Source organism: Hippocampus bargibanti, linkage group LG18, assembly GCF_051943395.1.
Source record: "Hippocampus bargibanti isolate YZ-2025 linkage group LG18, ASM5194339v1, whole genome shotgun sequence".
NCBI classification, from domain to species: domain Eukaryota; kingdom Metazoa; phylum Chordata; class Actinopteri; order Syngnathiformes; family Syngnathidae; genus Hippocampus; species Hippocampus bargibanti.
Genome location: NC_142751.1, coordinates 9,535,797 through 9,548,975, shown reverse-complemented (window position 1 = coordinate 9,548,975; position 13,179 = coordinate 9,535,797). Strand labels below are relative to the sequence as shown.

Sequence of the window (13,179 nt, the reverse complement as noted above, 5' to 3'; positions counted from 1 at the left end):
TCTAGAACCATTTCATATGACAAAAAGTTTGCAGAGAGTGCTTAAAATTGAACGACTGTGTGTCTTTTGTGTTGTGACGCATTTTGTGATTTCGTTTTTTTTACTTCAAGATGGCGACGCGAGAGTGGCTGCCTTTACAGCAGCTCGTGTATTTGTTTTTCTACTTCTTCCTTTTATTTCCTCCTCTTTCAGAACTGCTGCTGTGAAATTTAACTTTCTCCACTGCGAGACGAATAAAGGCTAATCCAATACAATTCAGTTTTCAGGATTTGAAATGAGAGTAACTTACTGGACGGTGTTTTCTGCTGCTTCTGCTTCGTTGCCTCCGTTGGCGGTGCTCCCTGCGATGTCACTTGGGACACGTTTGTGGCTTTTTACCTCTGCTGTCTTTGTGGAAGCAGGAAGAGTCTGATTTGAGAGAGACAGTTTCTTTGAAGCATTCGGTCACTTAAGGGAGTCCTTTGTTTATGTCACAGCTCCACTACGGCAATGATATAACCTAATATTTTAAGTCAACGTCATGTATCTTGAAGCAAGATCATTTCAAAAGTCAAAATTATTATATTACACACGCACATACACACACATTCCTGTCTTTGTGAGGAGTGAAGACCACCCAATCTGATAAGTTTAGAGAAGAACTAGTGCTACATTTGAACACTAGATGAACTCTAAATGAATTTCCCACTTTATCTTCTTTAAAAAAAAACCCAAAGCAATAAAAAGAGGACTTGGAACTGAAATAATGCCACGAGTAAGGACTCTGAATAGGTACATTCAAAGTCCTCACTCCTGCAGTGAATTTGGTAAAAGTATTGTTTTATTTTTTTGCACATTTATTTGCTTACACACTTGACTGTATTTCTCACCATCTCGGCTGCTTTTTCCTTGACTTCCATGGCAGGCAACTGAGCCTGGATGACCAATGGTTGACTTGTTTGTTGCTGAAGCTCACCAGCTGATTGAGCGGTGACTGATTTGTTGGGCGGAAGCTGAACGGAAGGCGTCTGAGCCTGGACGGGCAACTTGCGTCGAGCGGGGCGCTGAGGTGCGGCCGGGCTGGACGGACACTGCACCGCCAGTTGCGAGGGGGCAGTGGTCGCGGACGGAGGCGGAGCCATTTGCTGGGCCGACGGCGGCTGTGTTTGGACATCTGGTTTGGAAACAGGTGCCGCAACGGCAGCAGCAGCGGTGCCTTCTGGTGCTGGAGCAAGCTGCACGGTACAAAGACACATGGAAGAAATGACATGCGTCGTCACGGAAACACCTCACCGAAGGCTACCCCATCTGTGCGTGCACTACCTGCTTCTGTGCCACTGCAGCCTGGCTGGAGTTGTTTTGTGACTGGATAAGAGGCAAAGCACAGGTGTGCACCTTTTGTGACTGGAGGGCCGCAGCTGGTTGTGAGAGGTCCAAGCTGACTCCTGCGGGAGGGGGGCGCGTTACATGGACTTTTGCACATCATTCAACATGTGAATACTCAACAGAAGTGTATTAAAAGAGGAATTGGTGGGGGGGGGGATTGACTGCTGTATATAAAATACTAGAGAGATGCATCTCGGAAATTTAAAAAGGGGACCAGTTGGCCCTTTTATGTCATAAAAGGGGGCCAAATTCTAAAATGTTTGCTGCCTGATTGAACTAGATTCCCAAAGTATACAAAATTGTTTGAAATTAACCAAAATAAATTCATTGGAGGATGATATTTCTAAATTGCAAATGAAAAACCATTATTTGAGTCAAATCTATTTTTCGAATATGTCGACAAACAATTTTAATTCAAGCCTGCCTGCCTGTTTTTAATGCCTTTTGGAGTATTACTCCTGTTCTCACGCTCATTATTGCCAACATCAGCCATGTTCGATGTAAATACTGCAATGCATCATGGGTAAATGACTATTTGATTCTCTCTTTTGGCAGTTTCCGGCGGATCACGGAAAAGCACGAGATATCTTCTACCACAACTTTGGAACGCACCAAAACAAATGCAAGTTGATTATGGCTTGATATCGGTAAGGCAAAATGGCAGACGACTAAGTTAAAACCTCTGAAGGAAAACAAACAGTTTTCAATGGCTGTTTAACTAAATGTGTTTCTTTAGCTATTTTAATTATAGTATGTCCTATGTGGCGCAGATCACGTAGCATTGTGTGCTAATCGTAATAGACTTGCGCCGGTGCTAGCGCAGTGGAGTTCCAAAGTTGCGGCAGTGACTGTCAAAATGCATAAACGGCGCAAGGACGCAGCCCAGAGGCATCCCTGATACTGCACGGGGGGGCAAAAATAGTTCACAAAACAAACACTATAAAAATAAACCAAGAAGGAAGACCGTAAAAGGCATTCCAGTACAACTAAAAATCAAGTCTCATACTGAATCAAAAGCCAAAGAGTTAGTTTTAAGAGGAGTTTTAAAGAAGGGCCAAGGCTGAATTCTATATGATATGAAGTTAAAGATATTTATCCCCAATGCAACCCAAGTAGCACAAAAGGCAAAAGTCAAGAGAATGTCATTTCTAATATGGTTGTCATGAGTCCAATTTTATAACATGTGTTTTTGAATTTTTCAATTGAGATGGACTTGAGGGACCGCAGTCTTGGCACTCATTTTTTCCCCAAGTACTTATTAACAAATAGGAGGAGAATTGAGGAGTTCCACCACATACCAACAGGCTGAGCTGTCCCACCGGAGAGATTAGCCCGTTTTCGAGGGGTCAGGGCAGCGGGCTGAATGGGAAGGATGCCGGCAGTGGCCTGAGTGTGAGCTGCTTTGGGCCTCTGACGAGGGGTGATGGACGTTTCAGTGGTCGGGATCGGGTCTGTGAGTCTGGCGACACGGATAGGAAGCGTAAGGCTGATTAAATATCACGACAGAGACCTTACAATTGCTAAACCGGTGTCCATAACAAATATTAGCACATTTTAAATGGTAATCCAAGAAGGTGAGCTCTACCTGGGCTTGGCCTGACTTTTCTTGGCTGCAGCAGCTTCGCTCGCTTTAATTGGCTCGGGCAGTTTGGAAGGTATTGCAGAATTCTTGAAGCAGAGTGAAGAAAGAGTTTTTTTTAACTTACCGTTTTATTTTCAGTCACAAGAAATTCAGACAAAAAAAACGCAGTCAGTTGACTCATAGTACACATTCAATATTATCATGTTAATCGATTGGTGCCCTTTCATTATGTTGTAACAAAATTATCTGCTTTAGTGGGCCACGCTTAGCAAAAAGCATGTGAATAATACCAATGACAGATAGCAGGACGAAAAGGAAAAGCATTACGAACCTTCGGATTCTGAACGGGACAAGTCCGCTGTGCCAGTTTGAAGGCAAAATGGGACACTTGGTAGATATCTGGCCTTTTGTCAGGGTCAGGTTCGAGCATGTAGCCTGCAAAAACACAAAACAGAGGGTCACATCCACCTAAATAAATTTAAGGAAATGAGAGAAGAGCAACTGAGTCATGAATCAGTGATTTTGTGAGAGCACAATTTGCAGAGCAACAATATATCATCATAAAAGTGTTAAGAAAGACTAACGAATGAGGCAGTGAAGATCGTAAGTGTAGCGGGAGTTGTCCGGTATGGTGAAACTGCCATCGCATATGGCCACCTGGCTTTCACCAAAGGGTAGAGTGAAGAAGCACAACTTGTAGAGCAAACAGCCCAGCGCCTGGAAAGAGGAACACCACATGCACGCCCCGTCACACCCAAAAAAAAACAAAAAAAAAACAGCAAACCCAGCCGAGAGGAGCAATCAAAACACCACACCGCAGCCCAGCACACAACAAACACAGGATGAGAGGCTGTTAGGTTATTGAGCATTAATATTGACCGAAACAAATGCTGCAATGGTGAATTATTTTACAAAGGCTGAGCAGAAAGCATCTGCGTTTAATAACCGAAGCAATTCTGTAATACGCCCTTGGCTGTCCAGAGAAATTCCAGGTCCAATTGCAGAGACGTCTAATAATAGATTATTCGGTGGCTGCTTTGAATGCATGGCTCCCATATGGTACTACACACAGAAGAATTGGTCGAAATATCTCCAAGCCATCGAATAATTGGGCTACTTTTTATTACAGTCCCTCTTAAAACAGCACCCCCCTTCACCCCGATGATAAGGATAATATTTACAGACATGCAACGGTCAAGCGTTTTCATGTGTTTATGTGTGCACCGCTTTAGATTCAGAGATACTGAGTTGCATCATTTCCTCTATGAAAGATTACCCTGGTTACATTGTGTCACTCATGTATTTTCTGGTGTATAAGGCAAACTAGAGTATAAGGCACACCCCCCCAATGAATGGTGTATTTTCAAACCTTTTCCATAATGATTCAAATTACAAATGTTTACAGAATAATAATAATCCATTTCATTTCTAAATTCTCAAGGTCACTTTACACTCACAGGATCAGTTTATCTGTGGGTGAGCAGCGGCAGCCACATGCGCCATCAGCGTATTTTCTGGTGTATAAGGCGCACCACCAATGAATGGTGTATTTTCAAACTTTTGCCATATATAAGGTGCATCGGACTTTAAGGCGCACCTTTAATGAATGAAAAATGTTTTCCAAATATAATATATGACTATATTAACATTTTCCAAATATAAGGCATACTACATTATAAGCACACTACAGTTGAGGCTGGGTATACGCACTACTACTTCTACAAGGGGAAATGGAGTCGGTGGCTGTTGGCAGAGTTGCAAGACCTGTTGTGGCTCAATCTTACTTCACGTGTAAGGTGCACCTGCGTAAAAGGCGCAAGGTCGTCCTATGAAGAAAATCAAGGCTTTTAGGTGTGCCTATACACCATAAAATACAGTATGTTAAATATCTGACTTTCTCGATCGACTTGGAAAATGGCAGTTAACGATTATCGTCAATGTCACTGCATTATTACGGATTGCAAATTTTTGTGTGACATATTTGCGAGGTCAGTTTCAGGTTTGACATCTCCTTGTTAAATTGTTGTCACTTGTCACTATAATGCTTGTTATATTAACTGACCCAGATATCCGCTTTGGTGGTGATGATTTGGTTGTTGTAGAGGTTCACCATCTCAGGTGCACGATATGACAAAGTGGTGTATCTGCGGGGAAAATCAGAAAAAATATATATTGTGAAATTTATAGAGGACATAAAACTGGTTTTATTTCACATCAAGTCCAGTTATATGAACTTAAAAATACAATATTTTCCGGTGTATAAGGCGCACCGCAGAGTAAGGCACACCCCAAATGAATGGTGTACTTTCAAACGTTTTCCATTTCTAAGGCACACTGGAGTATATGGCGCACCTTCAATAAATGACAACAAAGTTTTCAAAATATAACATGAATATATAAAGGTTTTCCAAATATAAGTCACTGCACATTATAAGGCGCTACAGTAGAGACTGGGGTTATGACAGGAGTTGCGGCTCAATATTTCATCACATATAAGGCGCACCTGTGTATATTGCGCAGGGTCATTTTTTGAAGAAAATCAAGGCTTTTGGGTGCGCCTAACACAACGGAAAATACGGTAAGCATAAACACACAGGCTCACTTTTTAATCTCTTCCTCTACAGCAGCCACGCCTTCAGTCTGTGGACTCAGGGACTTGTTAGTGGCGCTGCCAAAGTCGCAGAGCACGTAATGACCTTTGTCGTGCAGAAGGATGTTCTCCACCTATGTGCATAAGAGATGACGGTTAACAGGGATACAGAAAGGCAACCGCCAACGTGACTGGCAAAAGTCAACTTCCACTGTGCCAATTACAATTAAGTCGGCCTTTGCGACACCTTCTCCGTGTTAAAATTTGATCACCAAAATAACAACATAAAAAGAGTACGTTTGGAAATATCGCCACCATTTTCTTGTGAAAGTGTCACCTTCAGGTCTCGGTGGACGATCGGTGTCTTGCGCTGGTGCAGGCGTGACACGGCGTCGCAGGTGTCGCAAAAGATCTGAAGCACCTCCGTCTCTGTGAAGCCTGTCTGCAGCCTTTGATTCATCAAATTAACAACCTGGCCACCTGCGACATAATCAGATGTAAGAGGCGAAAGCATATATTTTCTATATCTCTGTATAAATAGGTAGATAACGTTCTTCGGGTGTTACAAGTGGTTCATGCTGGTAAAATATCCCCTTCGTGCTTCATTAGGTTCCCCCTGGCACCTTCTAACAAAGCAGATATATCAAAGAGAATATAACTATTGTGACGTGTCAGCTCCATGCGCCACATGCACAGATCCAGCACTCTATTATACAAATGTAATTTGGCGGCTTGTTGGGACATTGCTGTCTTCATGAGTGAAAGTAAAAACAAAAGATATGGGGGGGGCTCACATGTATTTACGTCACACGCACTCTTTTATTTTTAATCCAAGACTCAACAAGTAGCCACCTCCCATCGCTGTCTCTTGTCGTCATGGTAACAAAAGTCTTACTATATTGGCCTAGGCCCTAGCGGCAGACGGATGTGGTTGAGGAGTGACTCATTTGCATCAAACCCGAGTGATTCCAACAAGCATATTAACTCATTCCCGAATTGAAAAGCATGACGTGGAGCACCAATCCCGAGTTTGTTCGGGTTTTGTTTTTTCTTGCGGGGGGCAATGTTTTTACTTTCCACGAGGGGGTAGCATTTGCCTTTTGTCCATGTTAGCGCTTTGTGTCAGCTTCAGCTGTTGTTAAAGCGCTATATGAATCAATATATGTATTGCATTGTATTTTGTACAGCCACCCTCATATCAAGCTCATACATCTGCAGACCCATATAATTTAGGAATTAACTCTTTTTTTCCTTATGAAAGAAGAGAGTCTAAGGTTTCTTACGCTGAATTGAATGTTTATATGGTCCTAAAACTCAATATTCTGTGGGCCCTGCAATTTCAGTGAAAATGACAAAAACCCTGGCACTGGAGTGGACACATTTTTGCACACCGTCTGGCAATGAATGAGTTAAAAGGGTGTAGTGTTAAGTATTTGGATGAAAGCATATCACAGAGGTGGAAGTGTTTTAAATGCTGATGCTTGAAAAAAAGCTAAAGGCCAAAATCCAATGAATTACATCATATTTGTGTATAAAAAGCCAAAGTGTGAAACCGAAGACCATCATACAAGACGATCTTTGTTTTTATTGTCATTTGAACTTTGGCACAAGATGTAAAATACTCCCAAGAGAAAAAGGTTACGGTATTACAGCCACACAAGTCCACTCACCCTTGCAGTAGTCCATTAGTATAAAGACCTCCCACACGTCCCTTGACCCCATGGCTGTGATGCTGGAGTCCAGATAGCCCACAATATTCTTGTGGCCAACAAGGTCTTTCTGCAAGAACGCAAAAATCCGAGACACAAAAAAAGAGCACCGTCAGCCCACAGGAAGTTTGCGCAAGATGTGCCAATTATGACCAACATGAAAGTATAGAATCAACGAGGGAGCGTGCATTCCAGTTACTTTTTCTTTTTTAAATGCACAGTGAGGAAAGGTGTAAACTGCCAACACTCCATCTGAGACAGCCAATAATACTAAACGCTAACAAAGTGAGCGTCGCAATATGCAAGGAAAAGGAATGAGGCAGAATGTAGCGATAACGTTGCCCACAGAGAATGTGAGTCAATGTTGTTTTTTTCAAAGAAAACACCGCAGGGTGTAGCCCAGCAGATAAAACATTGTCAGACGGGGACTGCAAAACTTTCAGCTCGGTGTCGTGTTTCTCAAGTCAAAACATCTCATGGATGACAAGAGAACAATTGGGTCAAAATTTGCGTGAATATTAAAATCACTTTGGTACAAAAGAAATACAGACGCTCCCCAACTTACGAACATTCGAGTTACGAATAACGATACATACAAACATTTTTGTACGGAATGTGGAATAATGTTCTTACCGAGAGGCTGTAAATTAGATTTTGTATTGCGCGCCTTTTTCTGGCCGAGCTCGCTTGCGATTGGCTGCGTAGAGTATGTGGGCGGGAAGGAAATCACTACACTACACACGATGCATAACTAAAAGTAATGGCTGCTGGCACATAATTACTGAATCACGTGTCAGCAGCTTCAAGGAGACCTCTTCTGCCCTAACCATATGTTGGATATGAGAGCGCGGTGTGTAGACAGTGAGTTTAACAATCTTCCAATAAAATTATACACTGCGAGACGAATAAAGGTACATCCAATCCAAAACACGAAGATAAGAATCCACGGTTCAATAATTTTATGGAAGTCTTTCTTGTAAAACCGCATACAAACAGAAAAACAATACAAATGTTGCACAGCATCCAATTATACATATAAAATTACATTAATGTAACAGGCCTATTCTCTAGCTCATTCAACAATTCTATGGGAAGCATTTGAAATGCTAAACTGATGAAATATTGATGTAGGCTTATGAATAACTTGCACAACAAACAGTAAAATGTATAATGGTGTAAATGTACTTACAGATTGTGCCGGAACAAGTCAAAAGAAAGAGAATGGACGTGGATGTGATCACACCTCTCCACTGTTATATTTCAAAATGGCTACTCCACAACTTTTTGTGTGATTTTCACTATTTCCACCACTAGGGGCACTGTGCTGCATTGTAATGCAATTATTAGGGGCAGAATAAGACCCAAGGATATATGTCATACTACGGTAGGTGTGACTTGTGTGTGTTTGACTTACAGGACAACCGACGTCACTTTTTTGTTTCCTAACTGACATCAGAAAAACGTTTTATAGCATCTAAAATACCCAAAACAAGCAGTATGATATTTTTATTCAAATGCAAAACAACAATAAAAATGACTTAAAGTGTCCAAAATCTGTCAAAAATTGAGCTGCGAATTGGGCATTTTCAGAAAGTCCCGCCCCCAGTTCGTGACGTCACGCCAAGACGTCTTGCATTGCTGGAGAATCAAAACAATGGCTTCAGATTCGGAGAATATGCTTTCTTGTTACACATCCAGTTCTGAATATAATTCAAATAGTTCTGAAGAGGAAAGCATACATGTTTGCAATCGATTAAGGAATTTATTCCGTGTCATTTTGAGGCAACATTGGGGGGAAATGTCTCACCCAAAAAGAGGCAGAAAATGGTGACCTCCTGTGAGGAATTTATCAGCCCATTTCCACAGGCTGATAAATTCCTTCCATGGAGCTTGGACGCCCTCTTCTGGCTCTTTCTGGTGCAACACGAGGTTTTCAGACCAAACAAGCATTGACGTGATGGAAGGACTGCTACAATGTGTCCTTTTTTCGGTCAGCGGCTTTCCTTCAGTGACGTCACGTACGGACTCGTCACCAACTCAAAAACAAGACTTCCGGAATATTCAGCACGAGTCTTAAAACGTAAAATATAGCTATATGCGGTGGAATCTGTAAAATACGCTCAGTAGAAGTCATTTGAAGCCATTTTACAAATTATGGACACAACTTGTCCGGAGACGTCGGTTGTCCTTTAAACATACATTCCATACAAAATATAGCACTGAAGCAACTTACGAACAAATTCACCTTTCGAACGACCAGTCAGAATGTATCTCGTTTGTAAGGTGGGGAGCGTCTGTGGATGAATATTCACACCAGCATCCATTCGCATGTGTGTTTGTGTATGCGCGTTGACAGACTTTCACGTTTGAACAGATTTCCCCATCAATTCTCATCCACTCACCATGATCTGAATCTCGCATTTGCAAACCTGCAGGTCGTACTCATTGTTGACGTACATCCTCTTGAGGGCGCATCGCACGCCCTGGTTTGTTTTCACCAGGAACACGATTGCAAAGCCACCTGTTTCAGACACACATAATACTCGCTGTCAATTTCTAGTCGTGAGAACTGGATGCGGCCTTGATTAATCAGGTTTTGATCAAGGCGTAAAAAGTGCGTTCAAACACTAAGATGAACACAAACAGGCCTAATAACGAACGTCTGAGGCCCTTACAGTGTTATGCATTAGTCATGTCGTTGCTGCAGGGATGATATACCGACATGGCGGCCTTACCATCTGCTGCAGTTTAAGGCCGCAAAATTCACTTTGCGGCGTTCGGGTTGGTCATTGATTTCAGGCTGATGTTACGCACTTACGTCGGCGTGCAATATTGAATGATGACGTCCAACAAAACTATGTGACATTCCCATTCATCCAAATGTAAACTTCAGCCACAATATTAGTTACCACGGCACCTCCGAGCTATAGAACCAAACCTGAAGCTGTACACGATTAACTTTTACGCCATTGCAGCAGGATAATGGCCTGTTGTATCCCATATGCCAAATGGAACACTCAACATATTTGATCCATTGGTTCAGAAGATGAATGGATGCATTACCTGGCACGCAAGAGCAATACTCATTGCATATAAATGTGAGACTAAAAATATGCACAATCCATTTCTGCATGGAAATCTCAAGGGATGAGTTTGACAAAGCTTCTTAAAGCGCGGTACAAGTACGAAGTGGGGTACAAAGTCTCCCTCTCGTGGCTGGTGAGATCATGACTGTTTACATGCTATTTCAGTTGTATTTCACTTTGTTTCAAACTGTTTGTGAATTCTTCATCGACCATTTGTTGAAATGTGACATACTATTTAAGTGAATCATTATTTAGGTACATTTTATTTTTAAAAATCACTATCAAAGAGCAGCGCAGAGCAGTAATTTGCAAACCAATGATGGTTTAATAGATTTGAAAATATCAGTATGGGAATCCAGCACAAGTACATTCAGAAAAAAAAGTATTCCTCCTTTTCAAATATGATTTTTCAACGTCTCAGAAACAGTTGTTGCTGATGTCACCTATTATTTGACTGTTTTGTGTGGATTTTTACAAACGGGTAATAATGACCCACAACATGATTTTTTTTTCACCATAATATGAGGGTTAATGATCTCATTTATCAAGTTGGGGGGAAAATCCTTAGTATGCAACCTGTAAGCAATTAACACACTACATTGTCTTAGCGTAATATATGATATGGGTTTGGTTGTGCCTTTCCCAACATTAAATGAGGGCACACAGAGCGCAATTTACATGGAAAATGGATGTTTATACTGCGTTAATCTCATAAGCAGGCAAAGTGGATTTTATGTTGTCCTCCCACCTCAGTCGCAGAAAATGAAATTATCTTGCCAGTCAGTTTTTAATTGCATTTCTTTCTCGCAATCGAAGATGGATGCTCACTTCTTGGGTCATTTAACTCAAAAGAGAGGCCAGAAGGAAGTCTGTTTTGAGGCATTGGATTTAATACAGCAGGGGGGAGGAAGCTGCATCCCATACCAAAGTATTCAATTCAGCCTGCAGTGCAATTTTAGAAACAAATAAAACCTCAGTGAAATATGGTTATTAAAACCACGTAATCATCAAATATTAGTTCCATCACATTGTGTTCGTTCTTTGCACTTTTGGGTATGAATCTAGGCTTGTTGTGAGTTTTTATGCTGGAGACGACTCCAGGAAAGACTCAAATTCCTGCCCAAAAAGATCGACAGCCAAAGTCAGTGCCCATTTATACCCAGGGTCAATTTGGTGTCTTAGGTAAACCTAAAAAGCATTATAAAGAATATGAGAGGAAGCCAGTACATTTATTAACAAGCAAATATTTTGAATGACATGTGAGTGTTCTACTATTACTTGATCTCCACGTGCACAATCCACAGAGTTCACAAACAGTTGGGATTTGAAGGCATGAATCCAAACCCAGAACAACAGAACAGTCAGATCAGATGTGGAAGCCACCAGGCCATCAAGAGTAGGTTGACCATAAACCACGTTTAGTAGACTACAAATGTCCTACTGTCAAATAATGCAGGTGAAATGAAATGCTGTGTTTGTGCCTATCCAGACTAGTTGGGTAATGCGTAGTGGAAAGGGGGAGGTGAGAGGTGAATGGTTTTCATTGTAACTAACAAACATTGGAACATGCAGTCATTCTTGCCAGTAGCAGTAGCTCTGCTATCAGTGTCATTCAAAGAGGATGTGGTGGAGATAAACGGAAGGAGGGCACATTAAAGTGGTCAAAATAGTGCACTATTTTGAAATATTGATTCATTTTGTATGAGTTACAGTTTGAAAGCACAAATATGATTTAGTGGTTTGATCATAATGATAAGGAAATATGTTCAAGGCTCTCTCAAGGTAATTCAATGTATAGGACATGGATGTGCAATGTGATTTTTGAAAAGTAAAATGTGTACAAGGCTCGACTGAAGGTTCGTAAACACTGACAACACGCCAGACAAGCGACAACAAATATTATACCCCCAGCCACCCCTTTACCTTCGGCTATGATCTCCTCCACGGTGACTTGGTGGCGGCCCACGGTGAAGGCTCGCCCGATGAAGTTTCCCCCAGCGTGGCTGGACCCGGAGCTGCTGCCACCTCCTCCAGAACCCGGTCCGGAGCTGACCAATTCCCGACGGGAATCGAAAAACTTCCTCATGGCGTCAAAAACGACAGGATAACAAATGCGGGGTTTGCTAAAGATGCTTCGTCGTTGTTTCTATTTGCAGCATCCAAACGCGGAAAGCAGTGTCGCTGACGCCAAATCACATATTATCGTGGCAAAATGAAAATTGGCATGACGAACACGGTTGCGCCTGGCTGTTATGTAATTGAATTAGGCACCAGCGGGGTGGCTATAGTAGCATCCTCCGGGAAACGCACACCAATTCCCTTTTTGTAGCTATCGTTTTATCAGACGAAAACGTCGGCGTTCTCTTCCATTCTCGTCGCGGCTAGCTAAAATGCTAGCTCCTCACGCTCTATGACATTTCGCGTTTAAGGTTATCCGGTTCTCTGACGTTGAGGGGCTTCGAGTACGGTGGAATATAGCCTCGCTCGACCATTATTTCCATCCTCAGTCGAGCTGTGTGGCCGTTCGGCGGCAGGTATCCGCGCTGGTAGCCATTTAATCAGATCAGCTGACAATCAAATTGAATTTTTAAGGGGGTGACTTCGCTAACAGCTACCCGTCGAACACTCTGTTTGGAATTAATCTCAAACCGTGACACGTCCCTAAAAACGAGGAAAGAGCAGCCGGAGTTTTTCTTTTTTTGGCTCAGCCCTCTGCTCCAATCTCTGCAACCACAGCGTTCTCTGTCTGCCAAGGCTATCGCAACACCCCTTGCTATTGCAGTTCATAGCAAGAGATTGTGGGTAATGTAGTGCAGCAACCTCGCTCCTCCCTCGTTGTAAATGTGA

The 13,179-nt window shown here is 42.2% G+C and overlaps 1 protein-coding gene across 3 annotated transcripts in view; it reads right to left on the bottom strand.

Annotated features, from left to right (window-relative positions):
• Positions 1 to 13,099, bottom strand: part of aak1b (AP2 associated kinase 1b) — a 29,842-nt gene extending 16,743 nt beyond the window's left edge. For 2 of the 3 annotated variants that reach the window (XM_089020047.1, XM_089020046.1), the window contains exons 1-13: positions 12,256 to 13,099; positions 9,649 to 9,767; positions 7,208 to 7,316; positions 5,875 to 6,017; positions 5,550 to 5,671; positions 5,010 to 5,091; positions 3,532 to 3,664; positions 3,279 to 3,382; positions 2,951 to 3,033; positions 2,664 to 2,824; positions 1,303 to 1,424; positions 870 to 1,214; positions 290 to 408 (exon numbers count right to left, since the gene is read on the bottom strand). In XM_089020047.1, the coding sequence (XP_088876173.1) occupies positions 290 to 408; positions 870 to 1,214; positions 1,303 to 1,424; positions 2,664 to 2,824; positions 2,951 to 3,033; positions 3,279 to 3,382; positions 3,532 to 3,664; positions 5,010 to 5,091; positions 5,550 to 5,671; positions 5,875 to 6,017; positions 7,208 to 7,316; positions 9,649 to 9,767; positions 12,256 to 12,418 (1,805 nt within the window). In that variant the 5' untranslated portion in view covers positions 12,419 to 13,099. The remainder of the gene's footprint in view (positions 1 to 289; positions 409 to 869; positions 1,215 to 1,302; positions 1,425 to 2,663; positions 2,825 to 2,950; positions 3,034 to 3,278; positions 3,383 to 3,531; positions 3,665 to 5,009; positions 5,092 to 5,549; positions 5,672 to 5,874; positions 6,018 to 7,207; positions 7,317 to 9,648; positions 9,768 to 12,255) is intronic. The other variant, XM_089020048.1, reaches the window with a different exon arrangement.
• Positions 13,100 to 13,179: the final 80 nt, after the last annotated feature.